The 24,301-nt window shown below is 43.3% G+C and overlaps 3 protein-coding genes across 4 annotated transcripts in view; 2 read left to right on the top strand and 1 right to left on the bottom strand.

The window, feature by feature from the left end:
* The window catches only part of LOC121304724 (inositol 1,4,5-trisphosphate receptor type 3-like), a 40,214-nt gene extending 36,110 nt beyond the window's left edge, over nucleotides 1-4,104 (top strand). For both annotated transcript variants that reach the window (XM_041236080.1, XM_041236078.1), the window contains exons 48-56: nucleotides 220-389; nucleotides 524-688; nucleotides 1,047-1,239; nucleotides 1,366-1,470; nucleotides 1,738-1,868; nucleotides 2,387-2,552; nucleotides 2,648-2,808; nucleotides 3,200-3,361; nucleotides 3,494-4,104. In XM_041236080.1, coding sequence (XP_041092014.1) covers nucleotides 220-389; nucleotides 524-688; nucleotides 1,047-1,239; nucleotides 1,366-1,470; nucleotides 1,738-1,868; nucleotides 2,387-2,552; nucleotides 2,648-2,808; nucleotides 3,200-3,361; nucleotides 3,494-3,607 — 1,367 coding nt within the window. In that variant the 3' untranslated portion in view covers nucleotides 3,608-4,104. The remainder of the gene's footprint in view (nucleotides 1-219; nucleotides 390-523; nucleotides 689-1,046; nucleotides 1,240-1,365; nucleotides 1,471-1,737; nucleotides 1,869-2,386; nucleotides 2,553-2,647; nucleotides 2,809-3,199; nucleotides 3,362-3,493) is intronic.
* Nucleotides 4,105-6,617: 2,513 nt separating this feature from the next.
* On the top strand, nucleotides 6,618-12,182 carry LOC121304629 (C->U-editing enzyme APOBEC-2-like). Its single transcript, XM_041235867.1, has 4 exons — nucleotides 6,618-6,771; nucleotides 7,320-7,646; nucleotides 10,887-11,428; nucleotides 11,545-12,182. The coding sequence occupies exons 2-3, from the start codon at nucleotides 7,366-7,368 to the stop codon at nucleotides 11,419-11,421; spliced, it is 816 nt and encodes a 271-aa protein (XP_041091801.1). The 5' UTR covers nucleotides 6,618-6,771; nucleotides 7,320-7,365; the 3' UTR covers nucleotides 11,422-11,428; nucleotides 11,545-12,182.
* A 3,634-nt stretch (nucleotides 12,183-15,816) lies between these two features.
* Nucleotides 15,817-20,138, bottom strand: LOC121304671 (ADP-ribose glycohydrolase OARD1-like). The gene is made up of 6 exons (XM_041235937.1): nucleotides 19,906-20,138; nucleotides 18,782-18,872; nucleotides 18,146-18,290; nucleotides 17,715-17,773; nucleotides 17,355-17,467; nucleotides 15,817-16,792 (listed from the first exon to the last, which is right to left on the bottom strand). The coding sequence occupies exons 2-6, from the start codon at nucleotides 18,848-18,850 to the stop codon at nucleotides 16,690-16,692; spliced, it is 489 nt and encodes a 162-aa protein (XP_041091871.1). The 5' UTR covers nucleotides 18,851-18,872; nucleotides 19,906-20,138; the 3' UTR covers nucleotides 15,817-16,689.
* Between the last annotated feature and the right edge of the window lie 4,163 nt (nucleotides 20,139-24,301).

The following is a 24,301-nucleotide window of genomic DNA, read 5'->3' as shown; positions in this document are numbered from 1 at the left end:
CTGCTGCTGTGAGTTGCGAGTGAGCTGTTATTTTGTCGACCTAGAGGCTGGTTCATACTTGCGACCACCAGGAGAAAGCATCTTCACTAGAGAGAAAAGAAATCCAGCTTAATTTGTAGTATGAACTAGGCTTCTTATTGAGCTGGTGCCTGTGTGGGACTGGCTGTACCCTGAGCCCCTTGCCCTCATCTCTCTCTCTCTCTCTCTCTCTCTGTTCAGTGGTGGATTCCTCAATACTCTACATACTCTTCTGGGTCATGGTCTGTGTGTCTGTGATGGCTCTCTTTACCCAGCGTCAGGGGCTTCAGCCTCTCTCTGTGGCCCTCATCCTGCGCTCCATCTTATACTTTGGAATAGGACCTACACTCATCCTTCTGGGAACTTTCAATGTAAGCACGACTCTGTGGTATTGTTAATATTGTTTTGTATTAGTTGGTGCATATATAGTTTGTAACAACCTTTGTACATATAAATGTAACTTTACTGTTGCAGAGGTCTAAACTTCTCTCCTTGATTCTTCCAGCTCATTAATAAGATTGTGTTTCTGGTGAGCTTCGTGGGGAATCTTGGCACCTTCATCCGAGGCTACAAAGCCATGATCATGGACGTGGAGTTTTTGTACCACGTGGCCTATGTGGTGACCAGCATGCTGGGGCTCTGCGTCCACGAGCTCTTCTACAGCATCCTGGTAGGTAGTGCAGGAGCCATGCTTCCAAGAAGGGCTCTGTTTGTCTTGAGAGAACAGTTTAGACTATAATAAAGTCCAGTAATACAATGGAGTGCGATAGGTAAGAGTCATTTGTGTTCCGCCTTATTACAAGATTACAAGTACTAGTGTAATGACGTAATGGAGGCCACGACCGTACCGCTTTATAACTGCGGTAGAGTTATAAATCCTGTATATAACTGGCATGTCATTCTAAACTTACCAACTGAATCATATTACTCTATACTGTGCCAACCAAAACCCTAGTCCTATACCCTATTGCACCTGAACCTCTCCCCTCCACTCCTGGCCCTCCTCCCTCTTCCTCCCCGCTGCCCAGCTGTTTGACCTGATCTACCGAGAGGACACTCTGTTCAACGTGATCAAGAGCGTGACGCGGAACGGGCGCTCCATTCTGCTCACCGCCCTGCTGGCCCTCATTCTGGTTTACCTCTTCTCCATCGTGGGCTTCCTCTGCCTCAAGGATGACTTCATCATGGAGGTGGATCGGCTACCCCAGCCCAAAAGCACCGGTCAGCCTGGATTGGAAACTTCGTTGTTAATGCATGCAGTGGAAGGGAAATGTGCTTATATTGTCTTCTTTGTTGCGTGAATGCCTTTCTGATGCTTCTCACTTTGTGAACTCCTCTCTCCTCCAGCCATGTTCACCGGACAGGGGGAGGCAATGAAGGACTTTGTCAGCTCTTGTAGCAGTGATGGAGTCAGCTGTGCTGCTGAAGATAATGTCCCTGCAGGCACTGATGGTGAGTCGCTGAGATCCATGCCTTGGACTCGTTATCCTCTTCGGAACCTTTTTCAAAGTGTTCTGCTTTTAAAGTGTTAAGAAGCACTGGGAAGAGAAGTACAAATGCATTCCTTGTCCCAGCTTCACTCATTTTATAGATCTATGCAGTGTGTTTCTTGTTTTGTGTTGAGCTTGGAGTAGCCTGGTGCAGCTTCACAGGTACATATCTGAAGTGTGCTTGGCAGTCACCACGGCTCTGAATGTTGTCTCGGTGCTTTCTGTGCAGGAGGGGAGGAGGAGGAGGAGGACAGGGAGCGTGCCTGTGACACCCTGCTGATGTGCATCGTCACGGTCATGAACCACGGCCTCCGGAACGGAGGGGGGGTGGGAGATGTGCTCCGCAAGCCATCCAAAGACGTAAGGAAACTCCCCATCCAGCAGAAAAATAAAAACCTCCAAACTGTTTTACTTGTTTGTGAGAAACCCCAGGTTCGTCCCCTGTTGCTTTCTGACAGTACTTCCTAATTGGGATGCTGGTTTCTGCAGCCTAGTTATATTGCTACATTTCCATCAACGGCATTTGATTTTAGGGGTGATTACCCTGTCTTGACCCCACCCTGCTTGAACCAGGCATTGAACTGCATATCAAGACTTTATCATGTACTGTTTATTCCCCTTGAGGTTGGGGCAGGGTTGATCCAGACTGCAATGGCTGGGAGATTGAGGTCTTGTTTATTGTCACATGGTGGTATCAAGATAAAGGAATCCTGAATAAACTCCACTGCTTTCTCAAATCCCAGTTCTGCAAGCTTGCTACAAGAAATGCGTTCATGCATCTCCTCCTCTGAGCATGTTAAACAGTTTTACTGACTAGGAGCACAGTATTAGCATAGCTTAGAGCCCAGTTCATGGGATCTTCTCTTTCCCTTCTGTAGGAGTCCTTGTTCCCGGCTCGTGTGGTCTATGACCTGCTGTTCTATTTTATCGTCATCATCATCGTCCTGAACCTCATTTTTGGGGTGATCATCGACACCTTCGCCGATCTCAGGAGCGAGAAGCAGAGGAAGGAAGAGATCCTGAAGACCACCTGCTTCATCTGCGGTAAGTAGTGGTTTGGTGTAGCGAGCCAGGGGCAGTTTGCAGAGGTTTTGCAGTGTTGTTCCCAAACTCTTTCCTTCGCTTGCCGTGTTGTCCAGGGCTCGAACGAGACAAGTTTGACAACAAGACGGTTTCCTTTGAAGAGCATGTGAAGGTGGAACACAACATCTGGAACTACCTTTATTTCATCGTGCTGGTCCGGGAGAAGGACAGGACTGACTACACCGGGCCTGAGAGCTACGTAGCTATGATGATTAAGGTAAGGATCGCTCCGAAGGACTGCAGCAATGAAGGGCAAGCTCATGAGCTGTAGTAATAAAGGATTTATGGGATGGGCCACACCTCGACAAGTCTGTGGGTTTGTAACGGCTGCTGCACAGGGAGATGCAGCTGCACGTGCAGATAAGATTGTGCAGTTAACTTACGGGCTGTATGTGTAAAAGCTGTTTGCATCGCAGCGTTTGGAGACAAAGTCATAACGCTGTTTCGTTTTTTAAGTTCCCTGTGATGTCTTGTTAAAGTAGCAGCCGCTGAAAGAAAAATACAGCCCTACACTTTTAAAACTCCTCGGTTAATAAATGATCTTAACGGTGACTGAATGGTATTTTTTGTCATGTGTGTTTATGCGTTTGAGTGCGGCATTCTTGCAGAATAAGAACCTGGATTGGTTCCCGCGCATGCAGGCCATGTCCCTGGTGGTGAACGACACGGAAGGGGAGAAAAACGAGCTGAGGAACCTGCAGGAGAAGCTGGGCTCCACCATGAAGCTGGTGTCCACCCTGACTGGCCAGCTGGTGGAGCTCAAGGAGCAGGTACGCAGCGCAACGCCGGCGTGAGAGCGACGTCTCCCACAGGCTTCAAACAGGAGCCGCTTGTGCCACTGCCAGGGTTTACGTTTGTGTTTTTATTAGCGTGACGCCTAAATTGTTCTTTGTATGTTTTAGATGACGGAGCAGAGGAAGCGACGGCAGCGCATGGGCTTCGTGGATGTCCAGAACAACAGCGCTGCCGCCACCGCTGGAGGAGGGGGAGGAAACCACCAGATTGTCAAGTCCTAACCGGCGCCCCGCGGCTCTCGAGCGGCAGACACTGTTTACAACACCGGGCGGCAGCTCAGTAAGCTGAGCAGGACCACACAGTCACGGGACCAGGGGAGTGGGGGCCAGAGACCCAGGGTGCTGCTGGGCATGATCAAACCCTGTCCAGTGTTGGTTTGACTTGTTGACCGGGACCCCACATTTTCAATGTTTTGCACAAGATTGTTTAAGCAAGTTGCCCAGGATAACAATACATTCCCAAAGCGTTTACTCACCCAGAAGATGAATCACACAGAAGGGAAGGCTGGTCTGCTGGACATTGTGCTGCCAAATGCAAAATTCAAAGCCTTGTTAATTGTACAGTTAAAATGTAAATACAAACTCTTAAAGGGGTGGGGTTTATTATGCCGTAATCTTCCGTTCCTTTTAGTTTTTTCTTTTTTGTCTTTGCACATTCCTAGTAGGCAGTTGTTAATGCAGGTAACATTAATAACATAGCTGCTAAAACAAAACTGTGCCGGCTGCAGTCTTTAATGACCGTTTTGATCTTAGGTAGTAGGTAGTATTATAAATATATCTACACACATTGTAAAAGAATCTACCATAGAGCAGGGTGATAAATTGCAGGGTGGCAGTATTTACATCTACTGCTGTTTTAGATCATTAAAATAAACCTGAACAGATGTACCCTTTCTACCTACATAGCTGGGGATCCCTCTCCGACAGAATCCCTCAGCGGGGGAACTGTGTCAGACATTTGCAGCTCTATATGTGTGCTCTGCAGTACTTAGATCGAATAGGTGTAAGGGTTACAGAGAGAGAGGCATCCATCCATGCAGTAATCTGAGCCAAGTGCGTTTTCTTTTATATAGAAATGTGACATTTTTGTTTATAAACTGTATTAAATGAGAATTTATAAGAGATTAATTTGATTGTTTTTTGGGGTTTTTTTTTTTCTTGAATAGTAGAATATGAATAGAGGTGGAATCTAAAGGGGGGGGGGGGGGGTCATGTTAAAATAGCTGCTGCCACCAACCTGTTTGGAGGTATAATTGCACCTCCTGGTCATATTGTACTCCATGTAGGCACCAGTTAAATAAACATGTCAGTGTTATGTAAATGTAAAAGCAGCAGCACATACTGTGTGGAATACATCATGTATTTTAGTCAGTAAAGGATAAAAGACAGATCATACGAGATCAGTGCTGTATGCCTGTTCCATAACATGGAAACGAAACAGAGAATTTAAATGCAATAAATGAGTTGGTTTTAAATAATGTGTTTTGTGTGTGCCCGACAGGGTAATATCTAGCTGCCCAGCCAGTGGCGATACCTTGGCCGCATGCCAACGGTATAACGTGTGTTTGTGCGCCAAGGGATATCGTTTTAACCTTTTAGCATTTCTGCAAATGGGCTGGTGAGAGAGAGTCGGAGCCTTGGTCGCTCTGACCTCTGTAGTTATCTATAGAAGGCCTTCAGCCCTCACTCAATCGATCACCCCTCATCTGCTTTATAAACTTCTAGCTGTGGAGCTCGCTTCCGTGGAGACTGTGGCTTCATGAGCTCCGCGTTTATACGGTCCTGTGCAGCCTGCCGGCCCTCCCTGACCCTTGGGTCCTTCCAGGACAAAGTTAGCTGGGAGCCCAGAACTCTGTCTGATACCTCAGAGTACCCCAGACACCACAAATTGTCACCCGTTTTAAAAAGCTGTTATCTGTTAGGCAGCTCGTTAATTAATGATCTTCGTTAATGATATTTCATTACCGTGCAACGCAAGGTGATCTCTGGGTGATCTGTGATCTTTGGAGCTCAGAGAACTGAGAACCCCCCTCCCCCTTCTCTTTTTAAATCTTATTTTAGCAGCAGGGAGGGGGGGGGGCAGGGGTAACTGTGATCCCATTGTACAGACGCTTCAGCCAGTCCAGGTTTTACTGTGAGCTTAATTAGACACAATGTCCAGGTAACACGCTCCTATCCTCCATGTCTCATATCCTGTTACAATAGCGACATATTGCACAATCAACACATTGTGAACAGTGACTTACATTCATGTTGATTGCGTGTTATCAAGGCAGTGTGAATTGAACTGGGTATAATTTAGCTCTTAAGAAAACAGAACTGGACTGCAATGCAAAGTCCTTCCAACACTGCCCAAATCTATAAGCTGCAATGTCCAATTTTTCCCCAGAGGGTGGACTGTCCTGCACCCACCCCTATTGGTACCAGGGCAGATTGATAGTTAAGTGGAGTAAATTGATTTATTTCCCTGTGAGTCTAGATTGAGGCTTGGGAGACTGGCACGCTGACATTAACCCTGACAAAGCACATTCTGCAGTTCACTTACTAGACAAGCGAGTGAATAACCCGGGTCACTGGCACACAGTGTTTCTGCAGTAACCAAGGGGACAGGGTTTGGAGACGACTGGGCGCCCTCTCAGATTTCAGATGCACCCAGACACGTTTAACTCTATAATTCCACTTGTGGGACCACGGGGTCTGTCCGGCCTTATCTTAGCACTGTTTAGCGTTCTGAAAGTACTGACAGGACTTCAGTCCCATTTACCAAAATATATTTGATTTTTTTTTTTTGTCCTGTTGTCATACACTCTCAAAAAAGGAGTGCCTGTTTGAATTGTGCTACTTAATTCAGCATTCTTTAGCTCGACAAAAATAATTCAGGACTGAAAGGGTTAAATACATTTCAATCTTCCTGGATGCAGATAGGAAAGTGTACAGTTCCTAGAGCTTCAGGTTTCAATTTGAAATGTGAGCTCCGTCTGAGGTGTGTTTTTTTTTTTTTTTTTTTTTTTTTTTTTTTTTTATGGACAGAGCCAAAAGCGCTCAAGTGTTATGCAAGCTCCAAATGGCTTGTTTTGATGCTGTTCCAGTTCCAGACGAAGGTGTTCACTACTGCTCTACTTCAATCGCTCTGCCTAGCTGACAGCTGTTTGCTGATGTCATAGTGCAACACTCGCACGTTCTAGGAGTCCGATATCCTCAGATCACTGGTGCTCAGCTGGATTGGGCCTCTGGGTCTTCAAGAAAAATCAGTCAGGTCATGTTCATGTTCCCTCTGCGACTGGCCTTCGTGCTTCTCTTGAAGGGAAGGATCATGGCTGATCCCCAGGGTTCAGATTCCAACAATCCCTGTGCTGGTTAGGAGATCCAAGACATACCGAAGCCAGGTCTGTCCTGTACAATATCATCCAGTGATTAAAAAATAAGGTGGTTTTTGTTGTTGTTAGTATTTGTTATTGCACTTTTGTTGCTGTCATGTTTTTTCTTTTCTCTTCAATTTCTGTTTTGAGAGATGTCAGTTTGAAATGATAACGTTTCATTGGAGTGACTTATGTTGTAAAATACATTTTTAACAAAATTTAAAATTACACAGGTATAAATGTTTTGTTTCAGATTAGGTTTAAAGTAAAGCACCATGATAGAGGTACAATCTGAGTGATACAATTCCCAGTTTTAACAGTGTTTGTTGAATCCCTGACCTGCTGGTAGCCATAGATATCTGAGTATGCCAGCTAATGACTGCATCCCCCACAACAGCCTCTCTCCTGAACATTGACTCAGGTCCTGGTATCAACTGGGCAGCTCCCCCCACTGCTATATTTAGCATTGCAGAGATATGGGACAGCAGCTGCCCTGATCCGCCCAGCCTCCTTCTCTAGTTCTCTCTCACTCTTTATCTTTCTCTCTTTCTCTCCTGTCTTTCTTCCTCTATCAGTCCTCTTTCCCTCACAAACCCTGAAACACTTCTAGTCTCCTCCACAATGGCTGACAAACAGGGAAACGTCAAGAGAAAGGAGACCACCAAGAAAAAGGAGGGCTCAAAGGCACAGGAGAAGGCCAAACCAAAGGAGAGCTCAAAGGCACTGGAGCAGGCCAAAGCAAAGGAGAGTTCAAAGGCACAGGAGAAGGCCAAACCAAAGGAGAGCTCAAAGCCAGAGGAGAATGCCAAGCCAGAGGAGAACTCCAAGGGTCCTGAGGACTCGGAGAACCCTGAAGACAAGGTGGAATTAATGGAGCTGCCTCCCTTCCAAGTCATTACAGGGTAAGGAGAGGGGTCTTTAACTGAGCCAGTGGCATACTTGCTAAGACAGGGGCCTACAGTCGTGTTCATTTCAGTTTTTTCGTTGCTTGCTGAGGACAAAGGCACAGATTATATATCCGAGTGCATTTGTGGTCAACTTTTGAATTACGATGTCACTCGTCCAATGTCTTTGGACTCAAAGTTCGTAGTTCAGATGTGTGTGTGTGTGTCGCTTACTCTGTAACTATCATTTGACTATCACCCACTTGCCAAATGAATGGGCGGTTCTGACAATAAATATACTGGGGAATTGTTGCTGTCAATCTCGCAGTTGCTAAATGAAACGTTTCATATTTGCAAGCTTCATGAAAGCTTTGTGTGGCAGGCTGTTCCGATTTCATTTTTTATTTACTCCAGGGATTCTGGCATTCTATTGTGTTGTAAATTCCAGAGAACCCCAAAGGAGCATTTCTTGTGTTTTACTTTGGGAGATTTTTGGGATATTTCCTTTACAGATTAAAAAAAAAAATCTTAACAAACCTTTCTTTCTCCTGTAAAAAAAAAAAAATAAAGGCCATCTGGGATACCTCCTGCTCTCCCCACGGGAAGGCAAAGCCAGTTTTTAAGGATTGGGAGCCAGTCTTGTTTACAATAGCCGACGCGTATTTCGGACACGCCATTCGCAAAGCTTTTATGGAAGTGTTCTTTGCTGGAATGGAAGGTTTCGCAGGCCAGTGGGTGTGACTCAGCTGTGTTTAGTCAGTAGAACCGTAGACAGTAGAACCAGCATTTATACAAACCACGCCTCCCCGTCCCCCAGCAATGGTCGACTGTGACATTAATCAAGGATCAAGATAGCATAGCGTGAAGCATTCCTGCTCAATCCACATTGGTCTTATCAAGATGGGGGTAGACTATTTTGGGTTCTTATTATCAGGGCACTCTCCTTATCATTATTCTTCCTTACATGGTAGCAGAAACGGCACCCCTGAATTTTTAACACATGTAAAAAAAGTTCTTTAGAAGGACTGTAAGGGAGCTGATCATGTATATTAGCTATGAAGTGACACTGATAATACTAATAATGCAGTGCTTTTGTACTAAGGAGAAACGTAGGTTGTAAGGCAACCTCGTATTATGATATTAGAATGGTATGCACCCATTAGACTGGTTATCTATTGATCTTCAGCAGCACCATGGTATCAGATCCACTCCAGTGTATTTCTGTATCATGACCACTTAGCAATACTCTTGTGTCAGATTTGCTGGTAATGCTGTGGTCAGCTTGCTTGTGGCTAGGGTCTGCGTTATGCACTGGTATCATCATGGGATCCCAATGGCATTAACACTGTTCTGGCCTGGAGAGGAAGTCTGGGTCGGACAGATTATGCATGTGTAGCTATTGGAACAATCACATTACTCATAGCAAAAAGAATGACAGGAACTGGGGCATTTCATGCTGACAAAGCTCCATACTTCAAGCGTCACTGTAAGTGGGTTGTCCCACCCTTTTATGTTTTTAAATAGCTGTCCCTTACTAGAATAGCCCACTGGTCTAGCAGTTTAATGTTTTTAAACAGGCGTATGCAATTCCTGAGAACGTTTCTGAGAAATATTAAGAGTAATTCTGAACCGAGCTCAATCGTTTGTTTTTGATGTAGCTGTGGAAATCCGTTGTTGCAGAGTCCTTTTTAAGTGCTTGAATTGGATGCATCCATTGCAGTGAATGCTGGCCTTGCCTGCCCGTAGTCTGAGTAGTCTAACGTGGCCAAGTGTGACGGCTCCAGGCCTTGTTTAGATTATGATCAGCCATGTTTTTAAAGCTGATGAGCTGCTGTCACTTACTCTTGGGCTGTAGAGTTGATCAGATGCAGGTTCGTGTTCATGAAGTACAGATCTCTTATAAAGTGGTTACCCTCTTGTTGCTTGCTTGTTGTTTACTGAACATGCGGTTGCTAGTCTGGAGCAAAACAGTTCCCGTGTTCACATCACTGGTGGATTGTATTGCAGTGATGGACCTTTATTTTAACCCTGATAAGTACGTCAGTAACACAAGCCCCCCACCACAACTTTAAATACACAGTTGGTGCCAGTTAACTAAGATCCCCTAAGAACTAGATCCCCTACAGCCAGATTCTTCTCTATATCACCCCGTTCTGAAAGCTGTAAAAACAAGTTTTATCACCAATGGATAAGAGGTTCTCTAAATACATGTAAAATGTAAGCATTCCACAAGTATGTTCAGCCCCCTCCACTACATTCCGATGGGGATGTTTCTGAAGTTAAATTAGATCCCTTAGTCTATTTTAATGACTCCTTCTGGAACATCCTTTTCATGTAGCCATTCTCTAATAATAGAATCTCTGCAAAGTCCTGCTCTCTGCACACAGACTGCCCTTGCAAAGGAGATTCCACACAGCGACCAGAAATAAGTGGAGCTTTAGACACTGCAAGAACCCAGCCATTGCATGGGGAGGGCTTCTACCTGGCCCTAACCATTGCAGACTGGAGAACTGTCTCGTATGTAATGCACCTGCTCAAGATCTCAGCAATTTTTCTCGGAACGATACATCAATCCAGAGAAAATGACAATGAATCGTAGAATGACCCTACTGTGCCTTAGCTTGGCTATACTTTTACATGCGTGTGCTGGTCTTTAATTGTCGCAGCCCCATAATCTAACCACTAGCAGTTTTTTTTAATCGCGAGGAATGTAGGAATAAAGCAGGTGGCTGCATTCCCCTGGGAGCACAGTGCAGCACTGGGGTTCAGCAGAGGAGCCTCGACAGGAGAGTCCAAGTGAGGACAGCCCCAGGGGAATGCACAGACAATGTGATGCTCTCTGGACATGCTTAAGTCAGAGAGCGCAATGTAAATGGTTGAAATATCAAGCACAGTGTGTCAAATCTAGACTGGAGTTACCATGATTGGTATTCTGACATTGTCACAGGGAATGAAGGAGGAGCAGCACAGGAATTCCCATTTATTAGATTTTGCTAAATAAAGGTTGTCCTCCAAGCAGCAGAAGTATTTGGCACTGAATACAAAAATAATAAAACTCATCCACAGTATTCAGGTTTTGAACATCATTCGGTAGATTTGGAGTATCGCTTACGGTAATCACAGTCCTGGAGGTCCATTCCACTCCAAGTACAACTGTATAATGAACCATTTCAGGGTCTGGATGGTTTCGTTCATTCAAGTATACACTGTATTATATTTTTATATTTTCCTGATACCTAATACTTCTTTTTATTTTAGGGATCGCATCTCGTCCTTTTTTTTCAAATTCCAGTTCAGAAACGTGGAGTACTCCTCCGGCCGCAATAAAACGTTCCTGTGCTACTCGGTGGATATCCAGGGTGGCGGAGACGTGGAGACCTTGCGGGGTTACCTGGAGGACGAGCACATCACTGCGCCGCACGCGGAGGAGGCCTTCTTCACCCTCCTCCTGCCTGAGTGCAACCCTGAGCTGAGCTACCATGTCACCTGGTACGTGTCCTCCAGCCCCTGCACGGCCTGCGCTGCCAAGATCGCGGAGGTGCTGCGCAGCCGCAAGGGCCTGCGGCTCACCATCCTGGTGGCGCGCCTCTTTATGTGGGAGGAGCCGGAGATCCAAGAAGGCCTGAGGCAGCTGAGAGCCGCCGGCTGCAAACTGAAGATCATGAAGCCAGCCGACTTCGTCTACATCTGGGATACCTACGTGGAGCCCGAGGGACAGACGTTCACTCCCTGGGTGGACGCACAGGAGAACTACGAGTACTACGAAGAAAAGCTCTCCGAGATACTGCAGTGACAGCAGAGTGAGTATTAGCAATGCACTGGCTCGGATCCTTCTAGGGTCCCTGGACTGAGTACTAGAGCTGCAAAGAACACTTTCTCATCTGTAACCTGCTTATCTTTTACCTCTTCCCTGTAGGGACTGGAATGCTGTCTGTCCTCGTAACAGGAGTCTGGGCTACCTGACATCTCACCTCTTCTCTTTCACTCACAAAATCCACCTTCAGGCACCTGCTTTCCTTCTCTAAGTATTCTGCAAATACACTTGTTCTAATAATCACAGTAACGCTTTTCTGTTGTGGGGTGGGGTTACAACGTGACTCCTGTAGGTACGGTGGTCCTTTTACATCAGAGTAGATCCACCAGTGTGCTTCGCTGTGTTTGATGTTCCCCTTTGACGTGCCCAATCCCCCTCTCCAAAGGAGAGCATTGCTTAACAGTGACACCCGTTACACAGCGTCCTACAGCTGTGGACTTCTGTTCAAACCTCCACTGGCTCATCCACGAGCTTGGCCAACAATGTACTCATGTTCTTGTTCCCTTTTGAAGAACGATGTGCAACGAAGTACAAATTTTCCTTCTAGTATTCGGATGCACCCAGTTTGTAAACTGACATGCCCGATGCTTCTTTTTTTTTCCTGTTGTGCCCCATAAAGTTTTTATTATATATTTGTATGTATTTTCTGTACACGTCATCAGCATAATCAATGCAATCCTCTTTTTTTTTTTTGTCTTTGTTTCCTGAACTCTAACAGAACAGAGGATGACATGTATAACCTCCCACTGCTGCAGGGGAGACAGGAGTCGAACGCTTCGGCTTCCAGAATAAAGTAGACAGCAGGCTTATAGTGTTAGGGTCCCTTTGTGGAAATGTAAACACACTAATGGGGAAACAAAATCTCATTACTGAGCGCACAGGCAGTTTAACTATGAAGAGAACAGGACATGAGGCCAAAGAATCATATCTTCTGAAAAACCTGTACATGATTGTGGTGCAGTGTACAGCTATGGCCAAAAGCTTTGCATCACCCTATACAATTAACGCAATTTGCTTCATAAAGTCAAATGAAACCTGTTGAATAATGTTACATTAACACATTGAATTACATACCGCTTTGTAGTTTAGATATATATATATATATATAGAGAGAGAGAGAGAGAGAGAGAGAGAGAGAGAGAGAGAGAGAGAGAGAGAGAGAGAGAGAGAGAGAGAGAGAGAATGAAAGAAAGAAGGGGGGGTGGGGAAAAATTGACACATTTTCAAAATCTAAACCATTATACCATTAAAACATCAGTCTTTAGACAACGTTGCAATAAATCAATTTAGTTTCTTTGATTTACTAAATTTTAATAAATGATATATATATATATATATATATATATATATATATATATATATATATATATATATATATATATATATATATATATATATATTTTTTTTTTTTTTAATTAGGTCTCAATCCTAAAAATCTAGCCAATGTAAAACTTGTAGCTAAAACTAGTTGTGTATAGGTCAATATCAGAAATGACATTGCTGTAAGGAAGACATGAAACTGCTGAGGCTGCTTCTAGGACCCTGTTCATAAAGCACATGGAGAAGCTATTGAATGAACCTCCTGGGTTATTGATCTGAAGCATGGTAAAGATAACCCTACTTGACTCAGCTTCTCGTAGGCTTGCCTAAGAATTGTGATTGGGAATATTGAAGTCATGGATGAAGAACAACCTTGTTTCGTGCACTCTTGCAAAAATAAGAGTTAATTTTTTTTTTTTTTTTTTTTTTTTTTTTGTGTGGTACTTAATGTCCGAGGTCCCAGCGTTGCTTACATGTCTGTCAGGCAACATGGAATTACCCAGTGGTACCAGTCGTCAATACGAACTCTATACGTGCAGCATTCGTAACGTTACTTTTAGGTAAAAGAACCAAATCCATGTCATTGAGTCTTGAGAAACGGTACACTTCTGTAATTTCCTCTTACAAACACAACGCATGTCCCATTGTGTACATGTGCCCGTATTTAACACATTATTGTGAAAGAAAAGTTTCTAAATTTCTTTATAGGAGATTTACAATTATATAGGAGATCAACATGTTAAACTGTATTATTATTATTATTATTATAACCAAGAGCACAACTTGTCATGTGTTTGTATGTTTTCTTTAGCCTTTTATTATTTTATTAAAATAAATGTTTCCAAACAGACGTGACCGGCAAAATATTTCTATATGTTTGCTAGATCGGGGGGGCACCCTAGGGGGGGGGGGGGGGGTAGGAAGACTTGGAAAAAGTTGGAACAATTAACGTGTTGCAAACAAGTGGCTGTCATGATGAGCAGAGAGTTAAGACAGGGCTAGAGTTGGTTCACTTGGCCATTTAAGTGACCTGGACACCAATGCTACCCTTGCTAGGCACAAGCATAGGATTTAAATACCTGCTCTGAGCTCTTTTCTGAGTCCTGGGCTTTTTCTGGAAGGCTGGGCTGTTTATTTTTAGTGTGACGGTCAGTAACAGCAGCCAGGCCACTTGCTCTCCTGGTGTGTCTGTCACTCACCCTGCATAATCACCGCTAACCTCTCCCTCAGAATAAGGGACTGAGCGCTCAGTGTTTATAAGAACATAAGAAAGTTTACAAACGAGAGGAGGCCATTCGGCCCATCTTGCTCGTTTGGTTGTTAGTAGCTTATTGATCCCAAAATCTCATCAAGCAGCTTCTTGAAGGATCCCAGGGTGTCAGCTTCAACAACATTACTGGGGAGTTGATTCCAGACCCTCACAATTCTCTGTGTAAAAAAGTGTCTCCTATTTTCTGTTCTGAATGCCCCTTTTTCTAAACTCCATTTGTGACCCCTGGTCCTTGTTTCTTTTTTCAGGCTGAAAAAGTCCCTTGGGTCGACACTGTCAATACCTTTTAGAATTTTGAATGCTTGAATTAGGTCGCCACGTAGTCTTCTTTGTTCAAGACTGAACAGATTCAATTCTTTTAGCCTGTCTGCATATGACATGCCTTTTAAGCCCGGAATAATTCTGGTCGCTCTTCTTTGCACTCTTTCTAGAGCAGCAATATCTTTTTTATAGCGAGGTGACCAGAACTGAACACAATATTCAAGATGAGGTCTTACTAGTGCATTGTACAGTTTTAACATTACTTCCCTTGATTTAAATTCAACACTTTTCACAATGTATCCGAGCATCTTGTTAGCCTTTTTTATAGCTTCCCCACATTGTCTAGATGAAGACATTTCTGAGTCAACAAAAACTCCTAGGTCTTTTTCATAGATTCCTTCTCCAATTTCAATATCTCCCATATGATATTTATAATGTACATTTTTATTTCCTGCGTGCAGTACCTTACACTTTTCTCTATTAAATGTCATTTGCCATGTGTCTGCCCAGTTCTGAATCTTGTCTAGATCATTTTGAATGACCTTTGCTGCTGCAACAGTGTTTGCCACTCCTCCTACTTTTGTGTCGTCTGCAAATTTAACAAGTTTGCTTACTATACCAGAATCTAAATCATTAATGTAGATTAGGAATAGCAGAGGACCTAATACTGATCCCTGTGGTACACCGCTGGTTACCACACTCCATTCTGAGGTTTTTCCTCTAATCAGTACTTTCTATTTTCTACATGTTAACCACTCCCTAATCCATGTACATGTGTTTCCTTGAATCCCAACTGTGTTCAGTTTGAGAATTAATCTTTTGTGCGGGACTTTGTCAAAAGCTTTCTGGAAATCTAAATAAACCATGTCATATGCTTTGCAATTATCCATTATGGACGTTGCATCCTCAAAAAAATCAAGCAAGTTAGTTAGGCACGATCTCCCTTTCCTAAAACCATGTTGACTGTCTCCCAGTACCCTGTTACCATATAGGTAATTTTCCATTTTGGATCTTATTATAGTTTCCATAAGTTTGCATATAATAGAAGTCAGGCTTACTGGTCTGTAGTTACCTGGTTCAGTTTTGTTTCCCTTTTTGTGGATCGGTATTACGTTTGCAATTTTCCAGTCTGTCGGTACCACCCCTGTGTCAAGAGACTGCTGCATGATCTTGGTTAGCGGTTTGTAAATTACTTCTTTCATTTCTTTGAGTACTACTGGGAGGATCTCATCCGGCCCAGGGGATTTGTTTATTTTAAGAGCTCCTAGTCCCTTTAACACTTCTGCCTCAGTTATGCTAAAGTTATTTAAAACTGGACAGGAACTGGATGACATGTGGGGCATGTTGTCAGTATCTTCCTTTGTCTTCCCCTAGTGCTGGGATCAATCAGCCATAACAGGGGTCCCAATCAAACAGTCTTGCTGGGGATGATCAATGAAGCTGAATATTACTTTCTAAAACCCTTCCCTTTCATTACTGAGTGTTTTCACTCCGGCTCTTAATATGACTTTCAGTTAACACACAGATCTGACTGGTAGCCAACTTCTGTAACAATGGTCTGTTTAAATGGATTTATTTAACAGCATATAGTGCCACCCAGTGGCTTAGCACTGCATCACAGATCTTAGAATAAACAGCTTAAATGACCCTTTCCCTTATATTTATATTTTTTCCATCTCTTCTATTTAACAATAAATCTGCTTTGGTCTATAGTGATGATAATCAGATAAGATAGCCCACTGTGCAATCCCAGAATGGCAGTACTGTAGCTGCATGATGGCTATCAGTTCAGACATGCAGGCACATATCCTCTGTACTGTGATGAACTCTCATCCCTGCAATACAGACATGACACCATAGCCATCTGCATCATAACTAACAATATCACTGATGCTTCATTAACAAGAACGACAACATAAATAAGCACTGAACTCCTTCATTGCAATGATCCCGGAGAGCCATCGAAGTGCTGTAGCTTTACAATATACAAAAAACAACACTAGACTTTCATAAAACACAAACATGTTCACGACAACCTCATATAATGATAAACAAAAAATAAAAAAAATTACCTGAGATTTAAACATGAATCAAAATGTTTTGTTTTATACTGTCCATTTTGTTTAAAGAACTCATAACAATATTTTCTCATCTTTAAAAGGGAAAAAAAAGGAATTATATTTCACATCAGACTCTTATCTTGCTACACCCAACACTGTCCCACTTTTGCTAGAATTAGTGTAAGGTGCGTTGATTTATAAACCAGGGCTGCCAATGCCAACCAACCAGAAGCTGAATCTGCAGTCTGAGGGAAGTTGACTAGATGGCAATGGCAGCCAGGGTGGCACGGTCAATGCCAGGGCAAGTCCCAGTCCCAGCTCGGCCCATGCTGCCTCTCAGAGAGAGTACACGGTGATCTGGATGTCAGTATTTTGGAACACCTCTTCTATCATCACTGCCACCTTCTTCCAATCCAGACGATCCAGTCCGCAGCCAATCCTGAGAGAGAACAAAACAGGCACGTGTTCAGCATTTAACATGCAGCATTCGCACCAGGGAACTCGCTCACCACTGATTGGTGGAGGTAATGATTAGTGACACTAACACAAAACCCTAAAGGTAAAAAAAAGGTCTGTAAAGGTGTTATTTTATTAATACTGATGAATTTATGATTTGAGGTTATACTATTATCATTTGTTTGTTTAGAAGCCTTTATCCAAGGTGACTCACAGAGACTAGGGTGTGTGAACTACACATCAGCTGCAGAGTCACTTACAACAACGTCTCACCCAAAACACGGAGCACAAGGAGGTTAAGTGACTTGCTCAGGGTCACACAGTGAGCTGGGATTTGAACCCGGGACCTCCAGGTTACAAGCCCTTTAACCACCAGACCACACCGCCTCCTATACATTAAAAATACTTAACAAATTCAAAGACAAACGTTTGGCCTAGAAGTCTTTCTCATTGGTGTTGACATTCTATGATGTAACAAATAACAAAGGTGTTGGAACTCTATCAATATATGAATGACGTCTTGTGGTCCCTGTCCCATATCCTACCTGGGCATTGACAGTTTTCTGACTTCATTGCTGACACAGTGCTCCCTCATGGCCTCCAAGCTCTTTCGCAGGCTCTCATAGGTCGGTTTCTGGTGAGCCTTCTTCTTTGTGATCTGTAGCAGGAGCGAGAAAGAACCACTTTGAACAGCTAATTAGAGTGTCAGTGTTTTAAAGTACAGTGCAGCCCATACACAGAAACATACATGAGCAACTTAAACACTGCCTGTGTTTTACAGTCCTGAAAACCTTTCAGACATGCTATATTACAGTGGGCTCCATACATACATACATACACACATACATAACCTCATACATAACCTATTAAAGCACTGGAAACGATGGTCGATGGTCCACTCTTACCAGATAGTAAACAAAGCGCTTTCCTCTTCTGAGCACTGCACACTCGCCAGGCTGCTTCTCTGTGGGACAGGAATAAAACAAACACTGAGAACGTGGTATAAATAATTGCTCAATCCTAGTCGTTACGAATCACAGCTGTTTAGAACCATGTCAGCTTTTAGCGTGAGGTTAACTAGACACACTACAGCTAAGACTTTTCATTGACAGGTGCATTACAACAAAGGCGCAGGGGTAAACCCGGAATGGCTCACACTGCTACTCTATTCCCCGTGCTAGCTACAACGATATCGTGAACTTGGATGAAACAGGACAGCTTGTTCTGATATAGCTGTACACCACACAGTATAATATCTGCGTACCATACTCTTTGGCCACTTGGACATGCTGTCTCCTCCTCCTCTCCTCCAATCAGCAGACAAGAGCTTACTTACTCTGTCCCAGCAGCTCCTGGACGCCCCCAAATTTCCTCTTGAAGAGCACGGCTATCCCAGCCCCCATGCGGCAGTCCTCGCTGATGCACTGAGCCAGAGACTCACTCTGCGGACAGGAGAACAGGTCTCCCTTCACATGCTGGATCTGGTGCAGAAATATAACAAAAACAACACAGCGTTGTTAAATGTGTGTTTTTAGGGAGCTGTTTACTTGTTTACATTTAAAGACATCAGCTTTTAAGACAGTATGTGGAAAATAATGAGTACTATAGAGCAATAAATGGATAATAATTAACCTCCCTGCCTCCAATACAATCACGTACAATTATACACTAAATTACAATGCCTTGGTATCAGTCTATATTCGTCCAAAAATAGGATTACCTGCAATAATGCAGACCTTGCAGACAGTCTAACTAGTTTTTAGATTAAGCTTTCCAGTCCTTGTTTCCCACCACATTAACACACAACCTCTGATACTACATTCAGCAGGAGGTGGTTATTCAGAAGCAAACAGTGAGAAAGGAATCACTCATAAAGCGTATGTTTCAGCATCAGAAGAAACAACAACGACAATATATATATATATATATATCTACACACACACACACACACACACTCTGCATCTTTACTTACGGTTACAGTGTGTTCTGTCACTGGAGACATCGTTTTCGTGACTTCCTCCTTTGTTTCTGCACTTTCCATTTTGGGTTACTTGTCTCAGTTACTTAAACAAATAAGAGTCATTAAACAAACCCTATAGACGCTTTAATAAATTCAAAAAACATAATCATTCGGGCACTGTGCCACGTTACTGCTACCCGGAACCTAGCTATCTAAACTGGGTTGCACTGGCAGACGTTTACAGTGCAACACCACTTAATAACGACAGCGGTAACAAAACCTACATTAACCTACAATAAAAAAATAATAATAATAAATACATATTGTAGCTTCCCCCGTGCGCGCTAATATATACACATTAATAAACTTATTATATATACACATTAATAAACTTGGATGTTTACAAAATGAACATGTTATTATTATTATTATAATAACACTGTGCAACATTTTTTTTTTTTTTTTTGTTCCTGGGTAGTAAGTGTTATTTCCTAATTGCTTATGCCTCAAAAGTATAGAAAATGGCTATTATTCCCCACAAACTTTGCTTTTGTGACCAGGACAGTGATATTTCAACATATCACTATTTCCAATGGGAAAACGGGCAAATGTGTGTCTTTTCGTTCACATAAAGTCAGAAAAAAACATATGAATCCAAATTAACATGTATTTATACTAAAGTAATACAAAGATGACTACAAAAGATTTAGAAGCGAGTAGTTTTTCGAGATGTACAATTATACTACAAATACAGCCATTGTCTATACTTTAGAGGCATAAGCAATTAGGAAATAACACTTACTACCCAGGAACAAAAATTGTGTTACGTGGTGTAATTATTAGTATTATTATTATTATAGTATGGTATATTTAAGGTGGCACTACCAAACTGTTGTCATGTTATTCGTACCCAGGTGAGGCGTTATCGCACTGTGCACCCTGTCAGGAGACACATTAGCTGATATTTTATTTGCAATTATGTTGATTTTAAAGTTTAGTCGATGTTGCAGCGTGTGCTTGACTCCATAACGTCTGAAACCAAATCCTTATGTTTCCAATTTAAACTTGAATCCAGGGACACAAAGTGCTTTCGCAGTGTAACCATTTTGAGAGCGATACGAAGTGTTGTTGCTTACCTTTTTAAATGGTGTATCGACACGGTCAGGTTCTCCTTTACGGGTGTATAAATCACGTGAACGGTAAACAAACCCTCACACACACTTTCGATTCGCTTTCTTACAGTGGACGCTTCGTCCTGTATTAAACCAACCGGTTGTATTCAGTAACACCTTGTACCCAATGGATGAATATTGCATTCAATTTACATGTCAACAGATTATGCATTAGTTAACGAAAATGGTATCCTGACTGAGACATTTCACAATGAAAAAAAAAAAAACTTGTAGAAACGGTTCTCTGCTTTCAGCAATCTTTGACCTGAGACGACGGACTCCACTTGTAAACGTTTTCGTCACAGTGCGTTTCACCAAGTGGTACACCATGTACGCGCGCTGAGTGTGTGTACATTCACAAATGATTTCGGCTCAGAAAACAAGGACACGCCGGTCTGCATGGCCACCACACAACAGGGTACTCCGGACAATTTGTCGGGCCCTTAAAGGAATTTTATATATATATATATATATATATATATATATATATATATATATATATATATATATATATATATATATTCAAAATTCAGAACATTTATGTGACTTTAACTGGTGAGCAACATATTGGGCAATCTAAAATTGTAAAGGAATATGATTTTGTGGGTGAACTACAGTTTGTCTTGTTCATAGTGATTTCTACAGTAGTCAATCCCAGCATTAGCAGCGTACCATTTTCTGATGCAGGGGTCAAGTTTTGGTACCCACACCACATTCTGACAACGTATACCACTCTCTGGCCCTACACCGTGCTGCGCTTTTTCTCCCATAATACATTGTGTGCCAACACTGCCTCAGTTGGCTGGCGTTTCCACCGAGTCCTAGTGGAGACTGTGTTATACTCACCAGTGTTTATACAAATACGTTATTGAGACAGTTTTAGTACTGTGCAATGTGAGTGGGACATTTTCTGTGGTTGATAAAGTGAGGGGGACTTGTACCCTGTGCAAATTACATCTATGTGTGTAACAACCAGGATTGGTTTTGGGGAACAGACCATTGTCCTACCTAATGCCCATCCAGATGTTATACAAGTAACCCCCAGCAGGTGGAGCTCCTGTGTTGCTCCCTGCTGAGTGTTCCATGCAGTCTGTATATCATTCTACTCTGTATCATTCTGTACAGGTGCTCTTAGTCTCCTTGCCTGCTGATAAAGCTACCTTGGGGTTCAGCAGCTGATTGTGTTGCCTGTCATTAATAAGTTTCAGCCTGACAGGAACTGTGAAGCCGACCAGCTCGGGGGTCATGACACCTTTACACAGAGAAGGTGCTTCCTTTGAGGGGGGGGGGGGGGGGGGGGGGTGTCTGCAGCAATCTGTGGGCACAGGATCAAAGTAAGCGATCCTATTAGCGGCCTGACATCCTATCCAGACTAAAGGCGATCAGAGCGGATTTACACAGGATTACAGGTGCACACCACAGGCATGAAAAGCAGGCAGGACAGATGGAACACTTTCAGTGGAGGTGCTGGGGTTGATTGACGGACTAGTGCATCTACTTGTTTCAGTGGAGCAACACAGGTTCAATGAAAGTTCAATAAACGTTGCTGGGATTGTGGTCATAAAAGTACAATCATCTTAAGTGCAGGGTTTTTACATGGTACAGATGCTTACTGATGCTTAGCCTGCGTCAGAGAGAGGAGGGACTGTGGGCACAGGGACCTGGGCAGCACCAGAAACAGAGGAAAGGGATTCAAACAAACATGCAAGCCACACAAAGCACGGACAAAAAAGTAAAAGTAAAGCCCATATATAAGATTTAAATGCATTGCACAGTAAAGGTATAAAACTACAGGTATCGAATGTTGTGCAGGCACTGGTTTGAAAAGCACTGTGCATTCTTCTGCAAACATAATAAACTTTACTGTACAAATACTGTTCTTTACTATTCATATTTGTCCATAACCACTATTTCAGTAAACCATTCTGATGTCATACTGTGCTGACCCACTTAATCTGGGCAAACGCTTGTAAGTGATCAAATCTGAGCTGTAATCCCTGATCTTGCCCTCAATTCCAGGTATGATTCCATCACTGCCGCCCCCTTTCCAGTGTCACCTTCCTTTCTTCCTTAATCCCCCCGGGCTGGCTCAGCCTGGTGTTTCACTGCACAATCTTCTTTCCCAGTGCAGGAGAGACTTTGCTGTTAATTATAGTGAAACAGACTAGAACCTGCCCCAATCCAATTAAAGGCTATGCAGATGGCAGTGTGCATAGAGCCATATGCTGAGTGATATCAGCCCTTTGTCAGACACAACTCTGAGTTAATTGTAGTTTATTTTCTAACATTAAAAACTTGAAACCCTTATAAAAAAAAAAAGTTGTCTACTGGACCAATAAGAATATGCCTTTTTGTTTTTTAAACAGCTGGTAGATTTGCTTTTTCAACGCAGTTAGTTCCACTTTATGTCTGCCAAACAAACGCAGCAAATCAGCCTTTTAAATATTCTTTGCCCTAAAACCGCCGCTGATCCTTGTGTCTGTGCACCTCTCCTGCTCTGAAGTGACAAACCCCACACCTGCGCCTCTAAACCTGCTACAATCTCATCCCTCCGAGTCACAGTGATGCAGGGCAGGAGCGCCCAAATCTCACTAGAGGATCAAATAAAACACCTTCACGACACACCACATGTACAGGATCAGCAGGCTGCACTGCTCAATAAAGAAAACAAAAAAATAATACACTCAATCCTGCTCTGACCTTCTATTCAAAACCATACAACACTAAGTTTAGGATGTTATCTGTTAAACTGTCCACCTGCAGCACCTTAAGAGTGTTGCTTCCAGGTCCCCAACATGCTGGAGGATCTCTGGGTTCAGCTGTAAACACAGTTTACCCGGTTCTGTGAGGGCACAGCACTGTATCGCTGCCCTGCTAGCAGTGCCTCACACTACAGAGTGAATTAAAGGAACAAGTGCAGCTTGATTCTTTTCACAGGCCTCACTGTATTGTAACTGTATTGTATGCTGTATAGTTAATAAGTGTAACTCAGTCCTGGGGAGGAACACTAGTGACAATAATGTTGAAGAATTAAGATTCATCACTGTTTAGATCATTAAAATTGTCTCTATGAAAGAGAGTCGTTGGGGTCTTTCATGTTCAGAGTATGCCAGACCCAGTCTATTACAAGGAAGGCACCACCTGCACTGTGAAACCTCCACACTGGCTCTGATCTTGAGCTTAGACTGAGCCCTGCTCTTCCCTAAAGGTCACCCACCCAAGTATGCTTTGTGTGAGAGCTGACGAGGCTGGAATGCAAGGTCATTGTCTTACAAGAGGTTTCGATAGGAGCACCTTTCTCAGTCTTTTCTTAGCGCCGCTGGAGTTCTGTTTTTGCTCAGGTTCAGATTGCACTGCTGTGATTAGACAGAACCCACCCTTTTTGGCAGGCAAGTGTGTCAATCATTCATCTCAAACAACCTCACCTGCTCAGGTTCATTTCCAAAGAAATTAGAAGCCCTGGGAGGTCAGCTGAGGATCCCAATTCAACACCTCCACCCTGAGGTGTGAATCCAATCGGCTCTCTGCCACTTGCTGGGATTGTGGCCTTAGAGAAGTCGCCAGCAGATTATTACTGATAGCTTATTGATGTGTATTTGTGCCCTAATCTGATAAGTAAGGGAGATTGGTTTGTCTCTGGGCCCTTTAGCGCTACAAGGCTTTTACTGAATGGCCAAGAAGCTCTGTAATTAATCTGAGAAAGCGGGTCAGAGACAGCTAGTGGGGTCGAGGACGAGGAGGGCTGGACAACACACCTGCCATAACACTGTCAGCAGGCAACCATGGGCAGTCAGGACAGTGCTGATTAGACATGACGAACCTTCAAAAGTGAGTTTAAATTGATCTGGGGGGGATACATGACTCTTATGTAACAGCTCAAGTACCTTCAAGGAAGTTATGGGTCATTCTCTAGAATGGCAGTACGAGTCATCCCTTTCAGTGCCCTCTGCCAGCCGAGTTCTTACTATCAGCCCTGTGTACTGCTGGCTTCTTTACTCTCAGTGGGTTCAAATATGTTGCGCTCCGTTGACCAGCACTGTGCGCAAACACATTCTCCAGTGGAACTGTGCAGCGTAGCGGGAGGAGGGACCAGGACAAGGTTATGCTAATACTGTAAGGAGCTGAAGGGTTATTTCATGAATAAACAAGACTTCTGAATACTGAGGGCACTGGGGCGGGATTAAGGTTACTGGTATATCAACCAAATCACTGCGCCGCAAGTGAAGGCTCTGTCTAAAGAGTTTTGCACAGACAGACACAAACATCCTTCACTCCACAGAGACCTCATCCAACACGTATCAAACATCCTTCACTCCACAGAGACCTCATCCAACACCTATCAAACATCCTTCACTCCACA

The sequence above is a fragment of the Polyodon spathula genome, chromosome 39, assembly GCF_017654505.1.
Source record: "Polyodon spathula isolate WHYD16114869_AA chromosome 39, ASM1765450v1, whole genome shotgun sequence".
Lineage (NCBI taxonomy): Eukaryota > Metazoa > Chordata > Actinopteri > Acipenseriformes > Polyodontidae > Polyodon > Polyodon spathula.
The sequence above is the reverse complement of the archived record's forward strand: the minus strand, read 5'-3'. Positions and strand labels throughout refer to the sequence as shown.

Bases quoted from the DNA above. Each gene is read 5' to 3' on its own strand.
- LOC121304671 (XM_041235937.1), bottom strand. From the start codon at position 18,850: ATGGAAAGTGCAGAAACAAAGGAGGAAGTCACGAAAACGATGTCTCCA. The intron at 18,291-18,781 runs GTAAGTAAAGAT...TTTCTGCACCAG, and splicing joins TGACAGAACACACTGTAACC to ATCCAGCATGTGAAGGGAGA. The intron at 16,793-17,354 runs GTAGGATATGGG...GTTCTCTCTCAG, and splicing joins AGAAAACTGTCAATGCCCAG to GATTGGCTGCGGACTGGATC.
- LOC121304629 (XM_041235867.1), top strand. From the start codon at position 7,366: ATGGCTGACAAACAGGGAAACGTCAAGAGAAAGGAGACCACCAAGAAA. The intron at 7,647-10,886 runs GTAAGGAGAGGG...TTTTTATTTTAG, and splicing joins CCCTTCCAAGTCATTACAGG to GGATCGCATCTCGTCCTTTT.